The 23,205-nt window shown below is 38.9% G+C and overlaps 1 protein-coding gene across 1 annotated transcript in view; it reads right to left on the bottom strand.

Annotated features, from left to right (window-relative positions):
* Positions 1–23,205, bottom strand: part of LOC135463351 (protein PIF-like) — a 45,168-nt gene continuing 21,963 nt past the window's right edge. The window contains 9 exon segments of the mRNA XM_064740611.1: positions 1–27; positions 1,026–1,111; positions 1,815–1,920; positions 2,220–2,599; positions 3,689–3,841; positions 4,262–4,474; positions 4,938–5,129; positions 5,532–6,092; positions 11,589–11,674. Of these exon segments, the coding sequence (XP_064596681.1) occupies positions 1–27; positions 1,026–1,111; positions 1,815–1,920; positions 2,220–2,599; positions 3,689–3,841; positions 4,262–4,474; positions 4,938–5,129; positions 5,532–6,092; positions 11,589–11,674 (1,804 nt within the window).

Here is a 23,205-nt window from a genome sequence, read left to right as displayed (position 1 = left end):
CTATGGTTGGCAGAACGACACCAGCACCTACAAGAGGAAATGTTGAACAACTTTTATTAATAAGAAAGAACCACGGTCTTGTGTAAAATAAAACAAGATAAACTTCTAAGACTGAAGTCATATATACTTAGTAATCTAGAATTCCTTTTGCTGTCTACTGTGCATATATAACCCTGAATATTTCTTTCTATTGTTCATTCGTGAAAATGACAACATAATTACGCCGAAATATAGATTACCAAATTTACTGAATACAACATTCGGAGTTCCTCTTGATTCAATTTTCAAACCTTTTCAAAATCTTTTTTATTTATTTATTTATTTATTTATTTATTTGATTGGTGTTTTACGGCGCACTCGAGAATATTTCACTTATACTAAGGCGGCCAGCATTATGATGGGAGGAAACCGGGCAGAGCCCGGGAAACACACGACCATCCGCAGGTTGCTGGAAGACTTTTAACATCTGAGAATTTGCATGAGCGTATGATGCATATTTTTCTAATTTTTGGGGGTCAGGTATTTGGTCCAAAAAAATAGCCGAGATGTAATTCTCTTATATACTTTATTTATATTTCTTAACTTAGATCCTTTGCTATACAGCGCCCACATAACATGTATAGATGATCATTTTACACTGTTGTTTCCAAAGCATGGCAGAATCATGTCAAAATCAAGAAATCTTTCACTGTATGTCAGCTGCAGGTTAAATATGCGGTTTATGTTTACGCTGTTTTAGTATATCGCAAAACTCTAAAGGGGATGCTTCCAGTGGAAATACAAAATCATAGTCAGCAATATAAGCATTAGACATATATTTTACATATACGTGATGCTTTACAACGATGTGCTCAAAGATATTCTACGTGCATAACCACGATCAGAGTTAATGCTAGAGAAAATTTGAGACGTTTCAGGAATGGAAAATTGTGTCTTCAATGAGAACGGTCGAGAGGTTGCGTACTGCAATAGTTATCCTTGGGAAATATTGTTTGTTCTGTATTTCAGGGTGTATAGCCACTTACGTCATCTATAAGTCCATAGAAGTTCGAGGAATCGGCCTGATCCGTATATCCTATCTGCAGTGCGCACTTTGTCGACTTAATATTGCCTGAAATGTTAAAAACACATATATGGGTGGACGAACAACGAATAACGGATACACCTTAGACGATTAAAAACAATGAACTAGTCACGGGCAGTGTTATTTGATATACAGCAAACAACGAAAACTAATGTTGTATAAAAATGATGTAAGTCCGGGGAAGTTATGCCCCCTTGTTCCCCATATGCATGCATGTAACACGTTTAGAAGACACAGGGCAAGACTATATTTATTTATTTATTTGGTGTTTTACGCCGTACTCAAGAATATTTCACTTATACTAAGGCGGCCAGCATTATGTTGGTTGGAAACCGGGCAGGGCCCGGGGGAAACCCACGACCATCCGCAGGTTGCTGCAGACCTTCTCACTTACGGCCGGAGAGGAAGCCAGCATGAGCTGGACTTGAACTCACAGCGACCGCATTGGTGAGAGGCTCCTGGGTCATTACGCTGTGCTAGCGCTCTCTTATTTCTCTTATTTGCAGATAGGAATGACAAACATGACATATTTACATTAATCTTTGCACCCTTAATGTTAACTGACAAATTATATTGTGTTTTAGAATAGTCACCTTCAGCTTAAATATATATATATATAAACATGGATTACGTTATCACTTCTACATACATGAATAGATTGTAAAAGGGCTGACAGACTGAGGTTGTGACTGTACAAATAACAACCAATGAACCAAACGTAGACTCGTACCTTGCATTGCCCCGCTGTTCGAGCTTTGTCCTCTTCCGTCGTCCATGTCGACACTGAGTTGTCCCCCGTGAAATCTGTACGTTATCTCCATCCAGTCTCCACCACCCTGGAATAAGCAGACGCGGATTGGGTTAAGATTTAGGGGCCAAGCTCCTCAGTTAGAATTTTTGGCATTACTAACATTACGTTACATTTTATCTACATTTGCGAGAAACGTTTTTGTCATATTCTGCTTATGCTGAAATAAACTATAGGCCAAAATGGACTATTTGCTGTCAGAAACACTAGACCAAAATAAACCATTGGCGAGAATGGGGTACAAAACTGGACTACATATCAAAGTAATCTATCTTGCAGTTTTTTGGGAGGGTGGGGGGGGGGGGGGGCGTCAAAAATTATACTTACGTTCCCGTTGGTGGTTACCATCATGGGGTCACCGGTTGTCTGTACCTCCCCCATGGCCATTCCCCTAGACTTGTCGTAGGCCACTGTCATCGTAGGTTTGATCGTACAATCGTTGTTGGCCACCAGCACTTCAGGTCGGGACGGGTTGGAGTTCCGGTCTGGCTGGAACCGTACCTTGATGCAGACGTCGTTTCCAAACCATGTGTTTGCGAATCGCCAAAACAGCAGCCGGCTGTCGCCGTGGAACTTACAGGCGTAGCCGTCTCGGGCACCAACCGCGGGCACGACTTCTACATTTTGGTTCATGAATGGAAGATTGTTTCCGGATTTGTCCTGTAGTTGTCCGTTGCAGTCTAGCAAGAGTTCAGGCTGACACGAGGCTGGAATGTAAAAGCAGATTTGTCCATATCCTGTTATTTTTGTAACTCTGGTGTAAATATTTCAAATTCTGCATACGTGACTCAATGATCCTTGTTCCTTTAGTGTTGTTTTTATATGATTGTTAAATTGAATGTGATAATTACGCGGCAGTTGGAATATTTTTAGACCAGTGACGTCATATAAATTGCAGCTTACATCATTACAATATCTTTTGTTTTACCTAATTCTGCTCTAGCCACATGGGTTGAGGGAATAGGGTTGGAAGTTTCAACTTACTATTTATTTACATGAACAAGTAAAGCAAAACAATGGCTGAAGTGAACTCAAAAAAGATTTCACCCGTTACGCTTGACCATTTGCCAACATTTATCGCCGCTGCTCTGGTTTTACTCACGATGATTTGTTTATTTATTTTGACGGTGTTTTACGCCGTTCTCAAGAATATTTCACTTATACGACGGCAGCCAGCATTATGGTGGGAGGAAACCGGGACTCACGATGATGTAGTCTTTATAACTGAACAGGTTTCTCAGCATAGATCATACTAAAATGTGTTCATAATGTTACCTTTCAGTCAGTTTAAACGTCAGAACAACACAGACAAATATGAACTATTTTATAAGGAAATTCAGTGGCCATACTTATGCTATGCATGAACTTCTGTAGGGATTTTCAACATAAAACGTGCCAGTTCTACATAATATGTGTTAGGCACCTGACAAGCTATACCATTTATCAGTCTGTGCCTGACGACAAACTGTGGAAGAAATGGATTGGTGTCCTGCAGAGACCTATCCTGGAAACTTGTGATATGTAGCGATGTACAGACTGTGGATATGCCTAACAACTTCGTAGCATACTACGAATGTGCATCGTTTTAATTTCACAATAAATTCTGATTTCATGGTTGGTGTAGTACAATCGTGGCGCCGTCGTATAAGTGAAATATTCTTTCGTACGGCGTAAAACACCAATCAAAGAATAAAGAATATAATCAGTACGATAAAACTAATATTTAGGATGATGAATTATAATGTTACACTGTTTTATATAAATCATTATGTATCTTTAAATGCGATCAGACTTACGACGATCGAATAAGATCTCCACGGGTGTGGTGCACCCACAGTCGTCCTGATTGAACCGTCTGTTTGGAGGACAACTCTGCTCCACGGAGAATCCATCTTCGTACACAACACGGAAACGGCTATCATCACCGGGGATCTGCTGGCGGGCACATCCTGGAAAACACAACGTATTTATTTACCTAGTTATTTATTCCTTTGATATAATTTTTTCATTTAAACAGAGGTGGTTAGTTGTATGTATGAATCTTCATTCTGAGGGTTTTACGTCATATTTAACAGCTTTTCAGTCATGGGCCCAAGAGCCCGATGTATACAATCGCCTTCACCAGGCACCTGATCAAGTACTTTGGCATGAAAACACCTTCAGTGGTAGTCATTTTCTTAATCATTTATTACTAATAGTATTATGTATTGTGAAAGGTAAAAATAACGACGGTAAAGACTGAGAGATGTAAAAAAAGTTAATTTTGGTTAACTGTATTATCGTTCATTCTGAATATATTCAGCACTGGGATAAGCCCTATATCCAGTGCAGTCCGAAATATTGACCACAGTGTTAAAGTGGAGACTTACTGACGAGTGGCGCCTCTGTCGTTGTCTTGTCGTACATGCAGGAATCCTGGCAGGGGACACCGGGGTCACAAACCTGGGTGACGGAGTTAAACCCCGACCCTGGGGGACAGCACATCATCCTGTCCCCACGCCGAAGCCCATCGTTGCAGGTCCAGTACATCCGGCAGTTTCCGGGTTGCGCAGCCGCACTGACGCCGGCACGGCGACATCCGTCTGAAAGTGGCAACGTTTAAAACAAATAATCCAAAATTGAGTCTCTTAAAGTGCATATGTTTAGAGGCAAAAAATGGGGGAAAATATTACTTTGAACATTTTTACCTTACAAGCACCTTTCTAAAATCAATGGAACTCTCAGAATTAACCAAAATGTGAAATCTGGATTATTTATCTAGTCCATGATTACTGTTGTTGTATTTACATAGGATTTCTAAAAATGCCATTGTCTGTCAGATAAGTAGTCGTCGGGGAAACATAAGCGGTACAGTACTTTTATGAAAAGCACACGTTTGATTACGGCTTTAGCTAGGGAACGTGAAAACGAAATCACCATTTTATCGATGCTTGACAAAGCACCAAGGCGTTAAAACAGAAAACCACGTGCTCTTACTGCTGTGTGGACCAGCATGTATTTGTGTTGCCACTGAAGAAAATCTCATTGCCCTATACTGGCCCTTACCTGCCAAACAGGAAACCTGCAGAGGGAAGTTACAGGTAAGTTGTGTCTGATCCCAGAAGAGTCCTGTGGGGCAGGTATGTCTGTATTCGTGGATGGTGTTACGGATCTGGACACACTGCACAAAGCTAGTACAATCCCCACCCACAAGGTTGTACCCTACACCGTTGATGATAGCACAGCCGTCACACGGACCTAGATGGAGAGAGGCCAAGTTTAACTTTGCTCAAATGTTGCCCAGGTGTAATTTGGCACAGAGACAAAATGTTGAGAGCTGAAGGGCAGATTTTTTTGGTTAAATGTAGGTACCTTTAGGCGAATCACAATGGGCCCAAATTTGTACCTTTTTTCAGACGAAAATGTTACAGTAAATGTGATCAAAAATAGTGTCCTAACATTTTTAACACATCACATGATACATTAAAACATTTTAGCTGAATTTTTTTTGTAAATAGCGATATCTAACAGTTTACAGGTGTTATGTGCGTCAAAGACCTTACTTTTACTGGTATAATAACTTTCTAATATTGGTAAAATAAATACTCACTAATTTAGGTACATACGATAAATTTGCAAATGGTGGTGCAAAAAACTTACTAATATTGGTACAAATTTCGTCGAACAGATGTAGAATCTGCTGACTCAGCACTTCAAAGCTCACAAACTTGAAGACCAATTCCGGTTTGGAGGCAATGGCTTGGAGCTCGTCTTCGTCGATCGTGTTCCCGATACCGACAGATGCCATCACGATGCCGGACTGTTGGGCGAGCTTGGCTTGAGCCGCTGTGGCTTCGGGGATGGACGACTGACCGTCCGTGATGACCACAGCTAGTTTCTGAGCCCCTGGACGAGACTGGTTTGTATAGACCTCTAACATCTTCTCCAGAGCGAGCTTGGTGAACGTCCCGCCTTCAGGGTACTGGAGGTTCCTGATGGCTTGTCTAAGTTGCTCCTTGTTCAGGAACGGTGAGAAAGGTATGACTTGTGAAATCATCGAGCTGAACACAAGCGCACCCACGACTGTGCCTTGCTGTGGTTCGATGCTGAAGATGTCAATCAGTCGGATCACGGCATTCTTCATCAGTTCAAAGTTTGAAGCGAAGACGCTGCCGGATCCGTCCAAAACGAAAAACACGTCGGTCCCTTGGGTACATGTCGCTGAAAGGAGAAGAAATAAAACTCTACGTAAAACCAGATGTACTTTCAGTGGACACAGAAAATACAAAGTGGCTGTGTTTAGCTTTACAGAATTATCAGTCATAATTCACATGATTGCATGAGTAAGTGAGTGCTTGGTGTTTAACGTCGTAATTAGGTATTTTTCAGTCATATGACGACGAAGGAATCCTTAGAGTGCATGTAATGTGCCTCATTGTTGCAGGACGGATTTCCACCGTTCTTTTATCTAGTGCTGCTTCACTGAGACGCCTTACCAAAGGTAAGTAAGCGGCCCCTCTCCAGCCATTATACTAATACAGGTCAACCAGTCGTTCCACTATCTCCTTCATGCTGAACGCCAAGCGAGGAAGTTACAACTTCCTCTTTAAAGGTCATAGGTTTCACATCATTGAGTCAGTTTTGAATTAAAATACGATGAACGGTTATACCACTAAGAATGATGCCTTACTGTCATTCGGTTGATTGATTCATCGGATGACTGATAGTTATTTAATTGGTTGATTGATTGATCGATTGACTGTATAACGTGTTACCCAAGAATAGTTCACTCAGCTTCATCAGAAACATCCAAAATTGTTAATGTTACAACATCTATTAAACTTCTTTATTGGTTAAACATATTTCAAAGCATAGAGAGGTTGTCCTCGATATCAAAATAATAAAGGTTCCCTTGTTCTAATATACCCTTAACAAAGAGCTCATTGGCTGAATCCACCTTCCAATAACATTTTTACAACTATATTATTAGATTTCTATTCTGAGTAAAATTTTAATCTAAATCAAGCTGAATCTGTACTGCACGGAAATTCCAAATAACGGGTCTGACAGAATACATGTAAAACCATATAATTATAAATATACCGGCAGATATTCGGATACGGCTAATGTTGACAATGGCTTACATGTAGCTGTTAGATTCATGTATTGGTTGGCTTCATAAGAGTACATAAGGCGAGTTTAGATGTTCGAGCCTAGATCTTTGATTCTCTTATGAATGTTATTGTCACATATGTTCATGCTAAGCGACAAGACGTCAGAGACAGTATTCCTACTGTAGTGTAACAGCCCCCCCCCCTCCCCTCCGCCCGCCTTCAAGGTCTCACAAACCTAGATCCAGTATATTGTATCGCACACTATTGTATCTAGTATCTAAACGTCTCTTCACGGGCATGCGATTGTGTTCGTGCGTAAAAGGTTACGCTAGGGAACCTTTGTTTATCTTTATCATTCCTGTTATCAATATTTAAACTCAGATAACGCGCATTCAACATCTAATGTAAACTATATTCTACACGGAGAGACATTTATATACGTCCTTCCTATTTGTCTATCCTTTTTCTTTCTTTGAATACAGCACTGTTTAAAAAGAGACAGGATTTATGGAGTGTATGTATATGATTCCGCATGCCTTGGTAATAAATGTCATAGATGGCGAATTTCAGCACAGCAATAAACCATCCGAGCGTGACATTTTCTTACCGTCATCATATTCACAAAGTAGACATAGGCAATGTTTATAGCCTATTTCTTAGAATGTATTCCAATGAAGTGTATAAACTATTAAGCCTGCAAAAGTTGTCAGATATGTCGTGTATGGGACAATTTTTGCGTGTTGTAGAAAGTGTTGTAAATAATGTCTACCAATGGATTGTCGTAGAAATTGGAGTGAAAATGAATGCTTTGTCGCAAAATAGATTTCAGTCTGGAAGTCTCTTCATATTAACTGGTGGCATACCACTGATATCAACAGCATCATTTGTGTTTACCATTGTGCCTGATGTCATACGAGTAGAAGAAAGATCAATTCAACACGTTAAAGGATACAGAAGAACATACATGTAGTTATGTTCTCAATGTTCGACGCCGTTCTCAAGAATATTTCACTTACACGTCGGCGGCCAACACTAAGGAGGGAGGAAACTCACGATCATCAGCAGGTTGCTGCGAGACCACCCCATCATGAGCTAGGCTTGAACTCGCAGCGACCGCATTAATTGTTGAAAGGCTTCTGGGTCATTGCGCTTCGATAACACACTCTATGCCGCGGAGGTCCCCGCTTGATGCTCTAGCATAATACCTTACTTTGTCTGTTAAAACAATTCTTTTCAGAAATCTTTTCAACGAACACTGAATCTTTTCCCACTAGAAACAATATTGCGTTCTTATTTTAAAAGGAAGAAAGCATGCCCTCTAGCATGTAGAACGATAATTAAAGTGCAGGGCAGGTTCAGTTTGAATTGGCGAGATCATAACACATTTTAAAAAAGAAAAATAAAAAATACCATATACAGAAAACAAGAAATAGACTTGTACAACACGATGTTATCTGTAAGATCTTTTGTTAGTCACGTGGACGATATTCCTGTTGTTGTTTTTCTGCTTTATTATTACAAAAAAAACACGTTCATGTCGTAAGATAGACGACATACAGCTCCTGGGTGACAATTCAGAGTTTATTCTGAGCTGTGAACATCACACCGTTCTGTACAAATGTGTACATTTGGCATGGAGAAAAACTTGTCTATATGTGTGTATATGAGTTACCTCACCAGCAAATTCTATATAGTTTTAGATGAACCAGAACAGCAAATAAAAGCTATCAAGTAGGTGACAGTAAACACTCTTCAGTAATAGGAGGAAGGAACACTACATATAAGCAGCCTATATGTATATAACGAACGTTTTAGGTAAAATTCGGACTTTTTTCTGAATCTGCAATTCCGCCAAATACCTATTACCGTTCAGTTTTCTGTTCTAGCGTGTTTAAATCAACTTTCAACAGATTAATGTGTCGTATCTTTTAACATCTTTAACCCATAAAACTGTTAAATACTCCATGGAATTTAGAAAGAAAAGAAGAAAAACGAAAATATACTATGGCACACATATACATGTAGCAAACATAACATTCAGATCTGAATCATCAAAATATAATTAAATCGGTTTGATTTGATATTTGATTTTTTTGTCCGTTTCTTAGTACACCAGAACTTAATGACTGCGTGTTACACAGACAGGTTACACCAGATCGCATTTTCAAGCATGTTGGTAATGCAGTTTCTGCGCTCAACGGAAGCTTGGTTGCCACGCATGTGCAGTACGTAGCTGCTCAACGGGGAAACATGCGATAGACTAGGCAGATTTGACCTTCAACAATATAGCCTGAAATCGATCCTGTCAACACGTACAATACATGTACATCATAGGCTGCATGAATCGATAGCCTTGTTTGTGTCTGCGTTACCAGAGAATTGCTGTTGTTTTCGGGGAATGTCGCTGTACAGCAGAAAGTTTGTTCACACTATATAAGATCGAACAGCATGATCACATTACCTTTGCATGCATCGGTGCAATAAATCTTGTAAGCAAAGTTCATGAAGTGGGGAAAACATGAACTGTTCCTATTTTCGGCAGGAGTTTCAAATTAGCCCTATCTACATGTATCATAATCGATAAGAGACGGTGCGAATTTCTGCTTATGAAATGCAGTGTATTTAGTACAAACTCTCCACGAATGTATCTATTTTTGTCGGAGTACAGCGTAATGCTGTCTGCCTCAGCGAGAAATTCACACATGCTTTCAGTTATAACATGCGTGCACTTTGATTTTTCTCAAGTGATAGCTTTCGAGGTTTTTTCTTCGAGTTCAGTTGCATTAATACCGTCAGGAAAAAGGGGAACATTGTGTAGCTATTAATACATATGCTTTACTGACATACATAAAGCCTCAAGACTCTACGTCTATCATAACACACGTGAGGTGTTTTTCTCCCGAAACGATATGTATTGATGATGTCGAATTATCATAAATCACGTTTCAATGCCCTGCTGTCTAGCTGCATAATTATGCATAAATGAAAACATTAACCCTATGAATATGCATACCTCTCGATAGCAATATATAGGTCATCGTCTGTGACCTTAGCGTGTCCAACATGCACTCGTAAGACACTAAGAAAAGGCCTTTTGATTTGAAATCGAGGTCATTAGGTTAAAACAGTGCGTGGACGAGGAAAGTCCGAGCTTAGCCATAAGTAATTATAGTATGACTTCTGATGGAGTATAATTCATGATAGGTTAAACCACGAGAGATTGATAATATTTTAGCACCGAGATGGTTTCTCTGCGGTACGGATTGTTTGCCATTCTACAACATATTACACGTCAAAACGAACGTTAGACACACGTTTTAAATCGACACGTTTTTAACGTTTAAACACGTTTTTAAAACCGAAAGAAATTTTGCTGACGTATAAAAGTATTTCACGTGGAGTAAATAAATGAGAGAAATATGGGCATTGCTTTATTTATTTATTTATTTATTTATTTTTTATTTATTTATTTATTTATTTATTTATTTATTTATTTATTTATTTATTTATTTATTTATTTGATTTGTGTTTTACGCCGTACTCAAGAATATTTTCACTTATACGAGGCAGCCAGCATTAAGGTGGGGGGAAAGCGGGGGAAACCCACGATCATCCGCCGGTTGCTGTAAGACCTTCCCGGTAAGCTTAATAGACAAAGGTGCATGTACATAAAAATTAACATTCGCCACTGCTTTGATGTATTTATATATTTATTCATTTATTGATTGATTGATTTATTTATTTATTTATTTAATAAATATATTTATTTATTCGTGTGGTGTTTAACGTCGGGCTCAATAACGACGGCGGCAGTTTAAATGAAATGTTATAGTCTTCGAAATTTACAGTGTTCCAGTTCATCAGATTGAGTTTCATTAAATAGAAGGCGATTTATACAGGGGATCTATGTGCTACGTGCAGTTATGAATAAAACGAACAATACATGCTGTATCAGAAAAAGAAAACGACGTTATCTCAAAACTATGCGTTAGATTAATTTGGAAGAAATGATGCCTTCAACCCGGTATAATATTTATCATTGTGGACAACGTTATCGTTGTCTCATTTAATTACTTCCAGGTTAGTATCAATCTACTCAAAAGTACTCCTAATGAACGGATATTACAATATGATTATAAAATTTATTAATTAGAAATATATCCTATCGGTGTTAAGCCACGAGCAGAGAATGTTTGCAAATGCAGGGATGAAAAACAGACAACATTTATTTATTTATTTATTTGTTGATTGATTGATTGATTGATTGATTGATTGATTGATTGATTGATTGATTGATTGATTGATTGATTGAAGCTTTCATAGAAGAGAAAGTTTTCTTATAACAACATAGAATTTGGAGTAAATATTGATTTTAATCGCAGCTGTTTTTGCTCTACTTGTTTATGTCATGGTGCTTGGGGGCACGTAAATAGGTACTAGTTAAAGATTTACACAAGAATGAAACCCAAATTGAAGTAAATTGGTAAGTCACCGCATTTCACCTGATATGTATTACCATCGCCAACTATCACGCCAACTAGTTTACTTCCTAAAAACGTAAGTCTTTCATATATATCAAAATGTCACCCTAGTGCGTACTTACCCAGTCGTGCCTGTTGAGCGGCCTGGGACTGAGCCAGGGTCCAACAAACTACCAACACACACAGCAGTGCACAACACTTCCGCATTCTGTAAAAAAATGAAGGGAAAATGTCAAGATTTTGAAAACACTAATCAGTGATCAAGAAGTGATAAAACTGATGTTGTAAATTTCATTGTTGTTCAATGTTCAGCATTATGAATAAATTTGAAGACAAGAGTTGCAAAGTAAGACATCTTCTGTACTGGACAGGTTCCAGTTGTTTAAAAATGCATTAATTTTAGAATATACCAAAATATAAATAATATGGGGTTGCTATTAAAATTCAGGCTTGACATGACTTTACCTACACAGTAGGAGCACTATAACTTCAGCACGCTGTCCACAATGCATCTGAGCCTTGTGGCTAAACCATTTCCAGGAAAAAAGATAAGTGATTTCTTTGGTATATCTTTTGAAATCTGTCGATAAATCATTCCAAGCAAAAGAATGATTTCTGTGTGGTATATGTTTTGAAACAAGTGGATAAACCATTCCCAGAAAAAAAACTGACTTCTGTGTGGTATATCTTTTAAAATCTGTGGATAAACCATTCCCAGAAAAAAAACTGATTTCTGTGTGGTGTATCTTTTGAAATCTGTGGATAAACCATTCCCAGAAAAAAAACTGATTTTTGCGTGGTGTATCTTTTGAAATCTGTGGATAAACCATTCCCAGAAAAAAAACTGATTTTTGCGTGGTGTATCTTTTGAAATCTGTGGATAAACCATTCCCAGAAAAAAAACTGATTTCTGTGTGGTGTATCTTTTGAAATCTGTGGATAAACCATTTCCAGGAATAAATGATTATGGCTTAGGAAGTAATAGGGAGAACTAATACGACTTAATGCTCATCTAAAAGGGAGGAAAGCAGAGTTGTTTGCTGGCTTACAATGACCCTCCACGAGGTGGAAAATGGCTTTAACTAAAGCGATCCCGTGTTCAAATCAAGCTGTGGCTCTAACTCATAACGGGGTTAGGAACCTGGCGAGCTAAGTAAACTTGCCCGGGACTATGTTTAGAGTCTCGAACTCGTGAACTTGACCTTCGTCAGAAAAGCAAATATTTTTGAAATAGACTGACAAATAAATGAAGGAAGGACGAGACGAGTGCAAGCTATGTATCTATAAGAAGAGTCCAGGTTTATTCACAGTTTCATGTGTTTTTCTTTTACTGCCTTGTAGTATTCTTTTCCAAATTTATGTAACGAAGGTCGTGTTTACTTGCTTATTACATTCTTTGTATCTCAATGTACAGAAATAAATTTCAAACATATGTTTCATCCTGCCAGGGTGTCTCCCTCAAATGAGTGAGTGAGTGAGTGAGGGTTTGGGGTTTAACGTCGTACTAGACAATTTTTCAGTCATACGACGACGAAGGAATCCTTAGAGTGCATGTAATGTGCCTCAATTTAAGATCATAGGTGTGACGCAACCCAGGAATGAGCCGGTCTCCCTCAAATGAGCCTTCTTTTTATAACAATGCTGTCGAATACAAGTGTTCGAGCATGCAACGCTGTGGTCAAAAGTGGCCCGATTTCCCATCTCAGCCATCCAGAATGCTTTTTTCCACTCCAGTGGATGTCATGGTAGCATCATATACGGCGTACATTCCTTTTACAACGATTTAATATCATTCTATGTCTGACAGCAACCTGCCGATGATCGTGGGTTTCCACCGGGCTATGCCCTGTTTCCTTCAACCATAGTGCTGGCCGCCGTCGTATAAGTGAAATATTCTTGAGTACGGCGTAAAACACCAATCAAAGGAATAAATAAATATTATTCTATATTAAATGCGATGACAACACAGTAACTCTACATCAGTGATGTTTAATGGATTGCAATTATAAGTTAAGTTTAATCTAATTCTGCTAAGCCATTGTGCTAGTGATGTGTACGTTATTACTTTATACGCATTTACATGAAGAGTCAGAATAAAACTAAATGAGGTGTTTGACAAGAGGTTATTTCACCGGGTACATGTGACCATTTACCAGCTGTCACACCATGGGCACTACTCTTGTTTTACTTTATATTCTGTACGTCTTCAGTTATATACAATCATACTTGAAAGCAATGACCAGCTGAAATGCATGCACGTGCATGAGGACCCAAGCTCACAATAAAACAAAACATGTCAGACATTGCCATTCCAGATCTAGTTTTCAAAACTATTCAGAAAAAAGCCTATTAGCTCTCTTATTTCACATCACATATATTGTTATATCCACGTATCGTCCTTTTGTTATGGAAAAAATACGAAAATTTTTTTTCTGGTGAAAGTTGGCATGTCTCCAACTTGTCTGGTTATGGGTTGGCCTGTGAGCGGTAAGAAGACCTCTGTGTATACAACTATGGCGGTGGGGTGTAGTTCACCAGAAAAACATTATTTATTCATTTATTTATTTAATTGGTGTTTTACACCGTACTCAAGAATATTTCACTTATAGGACGGTGGCCAGCATTATGGTGGGTGGAAACCGGGCAGAGCCCGGGATAAACCCAGGACCATCCGCAGGTTCCAGAAAAATAAGATGGACGGCAACAGGGAAGGAAACATGCGTATAGGCTGGGGTAGAGGGAAGTCTAAAAATGAGTATCCTCAAGTTTCCGTCAAAGGTTAACATATATAACCCTCGTTAGTTTCACCAATATTAATCAATAGCCAAAGCTGTGAAAACGAATATGAAAGACTACATCAACTACAGGCCAGTGACAACAGATCACACGCATTGCCTGTTAAATTTGTCTGATTTGGGGATTTGTTCCAACAGTTCATGGGCATGCCCAAAAAGAAACACCATGGACGTCAACTAAGTAACTCCTAGGGAGCATTATTCCGAAGAGCCATTTATTGTTAGATAACAGCCTGAATGCCTAAACTCATAAAATACTACTTAAACGCATCAAATACTACTTAAACGCATCAAGCACTACCTAAACTCCTCAAACACTAAACACACCTACCTATAAACATTACACAATATCATATGTGTATTACACCACATGACTTTATTTCCAGTATCTTAACTGCACATTGTCTAGTACGAAAAAAAGTTGTTCTCTTAGAAAACGGAGGTACGTGGGAATGTCTGTCAACAACCTGCGGATGGTCGTGGGTTTCCACCGGGCTCTGCTTAGTTCCCTCTCACCATAATGTTGGCCGCCGTCGCATAAGTGAAATATTCTTGAGTACAGCGTAAAACACCATTCAAATAAATAAATAAATAGAATACAGAGGTATATTTGAAATATGTGATCAGTCCCTATTCTGTATGGAAATAATTTACCATTTGTTGTCATAATGTAACAGTTCGTCAGTTAACATCACTGCGACAAATATGGAACTTTTGATCGTGTTCAACAGGCGTGCTAATTATGTGGTCGTTTGCATCAGCAATAATGCGTATAAGCGTCACACAGACCAATAATCAATATTTTGTACTCTTCCCTTGAAATCGTGCTGCTTACTTTGCGGCAAAAATGTTGCACAAGTATCAGTCATGAACAGAATAAACCGTTTAGATGGAGTATTTTCATCTCACTTTCCTTACTCTGGGGTTTTGCAAGGCTCTGGTAATCTGTCCAAATGTTGCTAGTAGCGTCAGTGTGTGTGTTGTTATGTACTTGGTGATCATTTCACGCACTCCTCGAGACTTTCTTCATTAATTATACCCGGACAGTCAGATGTAGGCTATTGAGCGGATGCATCTAGAACAAACCACCGTCCATCGCTCAGTGTCTGACAAATCCCCAAGATAAAAGCCACAGTTGGACCAACGAGGGATGGATTCGAACACTCAATCTCTTTTATCATTGGCCTGCCAGTCGAGGTAAAGCAGTGTTTTAACCGTCTGAATAAGCCTGAGCCCCTCTCAGTGTTTAAAGCTACCGTAAGAGCTGCACAGATGTAGTCGGGTAATATATGCATCTGTAGGCAACAGAAGATGTACTTTTCTGACTGATATAGCCATTCATGCATGGATTCACTTTGACGTTGTATCAGTTGATGGCCTTTTTGTGATTTCCGGTGACTTTTCACAATGTGGGAATGGGCCCAGTAGGCGTTAATGTAACACCATATGCTCTGAAGCAGTTACTTGTATAATGACCCTGCTGATGTCATTTCAAGCAGGTCACGTGAGGATTAAAGGAACTATTCACTCCACGGTATAACTGTACAACTTTCTTTTTGGATTATAGCTAGGTCCGAAAATGAAGAAAGATATAACAAAACACAAATCAAGTTTGAGACAAATTTTATACAGATATTAGCCCTCAGAATTATTCGGAAATGATGTCATCGATGAGTATACTGGGAATGGGGGATCAGCCAATTTGGGCTCTTCCCCAAAACAAAGTTGATCCACCACAGCCGGCTGCTTAAATTTCAAACTGACTGTTGCCACCTTAAGAAAGCTGTGGCTTAAAATCATGTTTACACCCTCAAGAAGTTTTTTTTCTACTTGTACATATTAAGGCAAATAATATACTTCATATTCAGGAATTAAAACCATGCGTTTCATGTATCATTTCATCATTATGTCAGCAGCGATTAGATCAGTTTCGGATCTGCTTTGTACATTTGAAAACCGGGTGCTCAAAGTAGACGCCTCCAGGTAAATAAATCCCTTTTAGAAAACATACTAGTTTTACACTTAAGTATGACTAAATGATTCCTTCTAAAAATGTATAAAATTAAATATTTTACAATATGTTAAAAGTAACGTCAAACATATTCCTTGTTTCAAACCGGACCCAAGGCCGACATATATGTATGTAAGATGCTGCCTCACTGGAAGGCCATGTCTAAGACACCAGATATGCCGAGTTCCAGGGGACTCGAGATGCTGAGCAATGCTTAACGTATTCCTCATTTTGATCGTCAACAGGAACGTACATATAACAAGATGACCACTTTAAAGATTCAGGCATGACTTGCCACGGTCTTTAACCCAGAGATCGAGCTAACAGCCGCTCTGTAACTGATGGTCCAGCTTTCCCCGATAGCAGTATAGTACTAAACTAGGAAGCTCTTCCTTACAGCGGATATCGTTTGGGAAACCAAGAAAGCGTTTGTTTGTGAATTTCATGACTATGTACCTTGCCAAACCTAAATTCACTTAGAAATGTAGAAACAGAAAAAAAAAGAAAAAAAAAACAACAAAAAACATAGCGTATAAGGATTTTTGAAAGCTAATACGCGTTTGCCAAAGAATTTAGACGAAACCTTTACGGTTGTCCACTGTAGCAGCATAGCACTAAAGTGGGGCAAGGAAAAACTCTTTCCGCCTGCAAATGTTATGCGTTCTTGTCCATCCTAAACTCACACCCATATGACGTCAAAAACGTGGAGAAAACTAACGGTGTAGACCAAACTGCGCATATAAACTCGGTGACATCACATGGTACAAGCCTGTGCCACACAGTAGGCCTAAGGTACCAGAGCACAAACAAAACTACTTGTACAACAAAAATATCCAGGGAGTGTGAAATAGCATGGGAGTGTCTTGGGGATCAGGTGCAAAATTACGGGGATCAAGTGCAAAGTTACGTCATACAAATACGTAACTCAAAACCTTGAGGCAACATATGCCCTATGACCTGCTAAGGCTTCCTTCAACTGGTTGCTTGAGAAAAACAACAATTTTGAAAAAGGGTTTTACATCTAGAATTGATCATGAACGATGAGTAATCAATGTTTTTTTTAAGATAAGCCTCTAACGATCTAAGGTTAAGATTTTCAAGAAAAATAATAAGTAAAAGCAGTTTAGTGGACTAAACGTGCACAGCACCTGAGGTAAAATTTCCAACTCAGGTTGAGAAATCCTATCTAAACGGTGCAGTGAACAGCTTGACATATTAAATAAATAAAAGAACTCTGAAGAAATTCAGTTTGACAATCTCAATATTTCGATTTTAATGGTGACTTAATTAAAGTCGAAATATTGAGATCGTCAAAATAAATTTCTTTGCAGTTATCTTATCCTGAGTTTGTTTATTTAGTAATCCTAATCCTTCAGTTTGAAACTTCAATAAATAAATAAATAATAAATAAAGTAAATAAATAAGAACAGACGGTGTAGAGTCTGCCTGTCACCAAGCCTGGCAGACTTAATCAGTATCTATGCCCAAGGCTGTACATTATGAAAACTGTTAGATTGCTCAGAGCGTTGCTATATTATTTATGTTATATACATTGTACATTAGGCCAAGCACTTCATCATTTTTAATGATGCAGTTTCTGCTCAGACCTGAATGACAAACAGGACAGTCAGGCGCACATCCTACATACCTGCTAGCGTGTTAAAACACTGATCAATATTGATGAGGCATTACAAAATGCTAGGGCAGAGAAAGAGAGAGAGAGATAGCCTCATTTACATTGGTGATAATCTTGTCTGTATATCGTCTGGTACACAAGCAGCCACGGAGATAATACACGTGCAGTATGCCTTTAACAGACGTCGTGTTATCATGCGTTTCATGCGCAGAACGCTGATATTTGTAGGGGGTATACAACCCTTGTACTGATAAAGATCGACATTAAAGTTATTTCCCAGTTGCCAGTGTTACATCTTCATATGTATCGCTTGCTTATAATCGGATGACCGGCCAACAGTTTAGAACGTCGCTTACTTTCTTACTTTCTTGGGGTGGGAAAATTTGTCAGTAACTTGCCAAAGGTGGGTGGTTTACTCCTGGTGCCCACGGAGGTATGGCGTCATGTAACATTTAAATGAATACATTTCGGGTATATTGATTGTCTCTATCCTGGTGATCGACAGATCGGTTGATTAAATATTATTTGGACAGCAGTTGTTCATAGGTGATGAGTTTATTGTTTTGTGTCATTAGATGGTCAAGAGATGCAGATGACACTCAAAAGAACAACGAAAAAGCACATAACTGGCAAACTGTGAGGAAGTCAGATGCCGAGATGAACGTCCACTTGTGACCTGGGGTCATCACTGTCTGAGCTTCTGTCGCTTGTTGCGATTATAATGACACTATGTTTATTTATTTATTTATTTTTGATTGGTATTTTACGCCGTACTCAAGAGTATTTCACTTATTCGACTGCGGCCGGCATTATGATGGGAGGAAACCGAGCAGAACCCAGGTTAAACCCATGAGCTGAACTTGAACTCATAGCGACCTCATTTGTGAGAGGTTCCTGGGTCATTGCGCCGCGTTGGCGTGCTAACGCCCTCCACCACGGAGGTCCCCCATATTGAATCTATGGCTTTCGCATTGTGTAACGTGGCTACTCATGACAGCGTTCTAAATTAATTATTCCTCTTTGAACTAAAGCAGATTCATTACGTGAAAAATTCACCTATCCGTTTCTCTATTGGCACCATACATAATCGTTTCCAAATATAGGTTTCTTTATATTAAAGCGAAGCAAATTAAAGGAGATTCGAAGACAGCCATCATGAAAGCCACATGGGTAAGTTCGTCTTCTCGTGATTTAATTCGTGAACCTAACGTTAACAGGAGCCTTTGTTATGTAGAACATTGCACGAAGTCAAGGTTCATTTATAAGGGAAAAAACACTTGCTTTTTTTTTCAACGGAACCTTCTGGAAACCGGATTTTCCCATCCTTGGTTTTTTTCTGATTAACTACGACTTTTCGTGACATTATTACATGCTAAATATGTTATTTCCCTAGGTGAACATGACTGTTTTTTGTAATCGATACAGTGTTTCATGCGTAAACTGTGACGTACCATATAATTATATCAAAATAACGCAACATGGTACACAAGAACAGAGGCCCACGTTTCTGTAAGTTTGTCAAGGGCTTGTTAAACGAAACATTTAGTGTGAGATTTTTGTAAGGCGAAACCAAACTTTACAATGAAACCTAACGCTAGGCTTACATTTTATTGGAAAGACTCTTGTTCAAGTGGCGCGCTAGCACAGCGTAATGACCCAGGAGCCTCTCACCAATGCGGTCGCTGTGAGTTCAAGTCCAGCTCATGCTGGCTTCCTCTCCGGCCGTAAGTGGGAAGGTCTGCCAGCAATCTGCGGATGGTCGTGGGTTTCCCCGGGCTCTGCCCTGTTTCCTCCCACCATAATGTTGGCCGCCGTCGTGTAAGTGAAATATTCTTGAGTACGGCGTAAAACACCAATCAAATAAATAAATCAAATCTTGTTCAAGTGGCAGTCCTATCGCCTTGAAGAAAATTCACACTGTCAAAGCGGTATATCGCAATACATGAACTGTATCTCAAACATTCCATTTTAAACGCTACATGGATACACGCTAGCTGCTTATGAGGATTTTTATACCCGTACAGGGTATGGACTTCTAGCCCTCACCAGAGTGTTAACCAGGATATGTGCATCACGCTGTCTCTGGAGCTAGAACGAACAATTCTAGACTATTCTATAACGCTTCTATGCTGGGTAATTCGAACTGAAATCATGAAAAATCAAGTTATATAATGTCTAATGATTTGGTATGTTAAAGATCTCTGCGCCAGGAACTCAATTTAAACAATACGAATATAAGCGTCATGTCCGACATTCCTTTACCATTCGTAGTTCGTAAAAGGCATTCCAAGCTGATAATTACAAGATGTATTTCCAGAACAACGTTTAACATTATCTCCTAAAGACAAAGGCAAGCAAAAAATTATACAAATAGAAAATAAAGCCGGTAACACACAAGAGAGAAGCGGAGACTCTTTTTCAGTCTGAGTGACCCCATAAACTTGGAAGGGCTTGTTGGTACATTGAAGATGAAGTGACTGAAGCAACGCATAGATGAAGTCAATCCAGTTCTCCTACTTTGTTTACAGGGGTCTTCTCACATGGGTGTCAAGACATGTCTGTGCTTAATTCATCAATGTACAAGCCTAAACACGCATAAATAAAATTGTATAAAATCGGCTTTTAAGACCGTCGAAAAACTTACAATGTATAGAGACAGACGGTGAATTGAAAAACAAAAAAATACCTACAATTTCAGGTGAATTGCCGTCATCTTTGGTAGTCCATACAAAACGAAAAACGAAACTCCAAATAGTGTAATGTACGTCCTGTATCTTGATTGAGCACTTCACTAATGAAGACGACTGGCTAATGAAGTGTCTGCATTATTTAACGGGGGTGACGCTATTGTTATTTATAGCACAGAGATGTTAAAATGCACGGGACTAAAACTTGTTCCTCTACAGCGTAACTGTATTTTTTTTTCTTCTTTTTTTTTGAAACTGGATCCAGAAATTAGTCGACAGGTGGCCGACAGGTTAGGTCATATGCGATATACTTTCTGGGCTTTTTAACAATAGAGCTGGGCTGATTTTTAACAAATGTAAGGAGCATAAATACTGAGTTGACAGGGTTAGAGTTACGTCAAAGGCGTCATGTACGTTGATGCATTATTTTTCCTTATCAGGGAGATGACGCAATAGGTATGTATACATATTACAGATCAATGCAGGGTTTGGAGTTGTGACGTCATGACATCGCGGTGACGTTTTATGAGGTGACGTCACCGCTTTACCTGGGGGTCAATCACTGCATTTTAACATGGCGGCGAAATATCATGCGGTAGAGATTGACACACCACTCAGTCACGTTATACTAACACCGGGCAAACAAATCCCGTTTCCTTGCTCTAACCTCTCAGTGCTGAGCAGCAAGCGAAGCATCAACAATTACCATTTTTTAAGGTCTTTGGTATGACCTGACCCCGATTCGATCCCTGGTCTCCCGACTTCGAGGCGGACGCTGTAATCATTAGACCATCGGAGCGATTCCAATGTGTATAAACATTGATTGATACATACAATGCTTGTTATTATCCATAATCGATAAGTTCGAAAGGTTTATTATAAAGGTATGTCTGGTAGCTAAGTCATGTTTTGTGGGTAATTTCCAGTACATCAGTGGCTCTGTGCAACGTCATACATTTATATAATTTGTCTTCATTCCACCTGTATTTGTGATAACATTCGGCAAGTATATTTTGGTACTGAAGAATAACTGTTATTTATCACTTTATTACATAAGTCACAAACTTCAAGTTTATATAGGTCTGCCAGCAGCCTGTTTTTTTCCGGCGCTCTGCCTGGTTTCTTACCACCACAATGCTGGCTGCCGTCGTATATGTGAAGTATAGCTTTCTATTATATACATTTCCCTAAAGTAGTTTAACAAGCGGAAATCGCACTGAAGGTGTATTGTGTAAAATCTGACTGCCTTATGAAATATTGCTCATTTGAGTATGAAGTTAGTATTAGTAATAATATTCCTTTGACATTTCATCTTTAATAGAATAAGCATATGAAATTCCCTAATAAATTGGGTGGTCTGTACCGTTTGGCCTATTTATACATGTTAAACTCATACCATTCATTCATTTAAGTAAGATGCTGAGAATGCAGGGTCACAAACGTTGACTGATTATTCTTGATATGTATCTATATGCGGAACGCTGATATCTTGTTAGTGTAGAACGCGTACACGTTACTTCTATCTTGAACAGGGGAGAAAATTTAATATATATTCGATAAGACGACAGTTGTCTGTCTGCGCCACCCCAGGTATATTTGGGAAACTAAATAGTCACAGGTTTGACGTATTGCAAACAAACACTTGCTCAAGTTAATATATTTGAGAGAGACTTCACGTCATAAGATCATAAAACTGTCTTATACCAAAATCAGACTTTGTCTTAACTTTCAATGTGGCGCTGAGCCATAATCGGTGATGCATTCATTCTTAACTTGTAGTGGTATTCTTGAACGTAGAATTAAACTTAACAAATGGTTTTCAAGTTTGCCATGAAATTACGATACATCTGTGAGTATTTTGCAATATAAATTCTTAAGGTGAATAAAAGTTGAACACTGTAAACGGTCTGTAAATTAAGATCTCAGAGCCCTATCATAAACACACTAAAACATTGACTGTAACAGCGGAGGATGCTTGCTACCTTGTAAAATCAGTTAAAGAATGTGCAAACTGCAATTTGCGTGTTTTTTTGTTTTTTTTTTGTTTTTTTTTTTTGCAATAATTTTTATTGGATAAGATCTCTGTCTCTAATTCAAAATACATTTGACTGAATGACGCACACGTGTAGCACGATTTTATGAGCAGCTCTGATCCCACAAAGGAGCATTGTCCAAGCTAATGACATGACTGGGTGCTTGTGAACTGGCATGTTGCACGAGAACTTAACTCTCATGACTAAAAATGCATACCTGAAGAAGTTGTTGCATGAAATCCGCTTTGTGCGTTACTTGTCTACCTGACATTTGGCCTTTTGAATAAAAGGCGGCTGCTTTTTGTTTTTAATATATTTTTTAACACACAGACACAGCTAATCTTCTTGTCTGTGGTTTTGTAAAGCATTCCTAATTTACATCCGCTTTACTGGCGATGTGCCCAGAGCCTCTTCCATGAATGCTTGAGGCCATACTTTGGCCCCCACCAGGGCCATAATAAATTCTTTCCAAGTCATAGTTTGGGTTACCGGAATAATGTGTATATTAAAATTTACAATGCATATACGAATTTGAAAATTATTTAGCAACAAACAACCCATTTAGCTACTGACACCC

The sequence above is a fragment of the Liolophura sinensis genome, chromosome 3, assembly GCF_032854445.1.
Source record: "Liolophura sinensis isolate JHLJ2023 chromosome 3, CUHK_Ljap_v2, whole genome shotgun sequence".
NCBI classification, from domain to species: domain Eukaryota; kingdom Metazoa; phylum Mollusca; class Polyplacophora; order Chitonida; family Chitonidae; genus Liolophura; species Liolophura sinensis.
The sequence above is the reverse complement of the archived record's forward strand: the minus strand, read 5'-3'. Positions and strand labels throughout refer to the sequence as shown.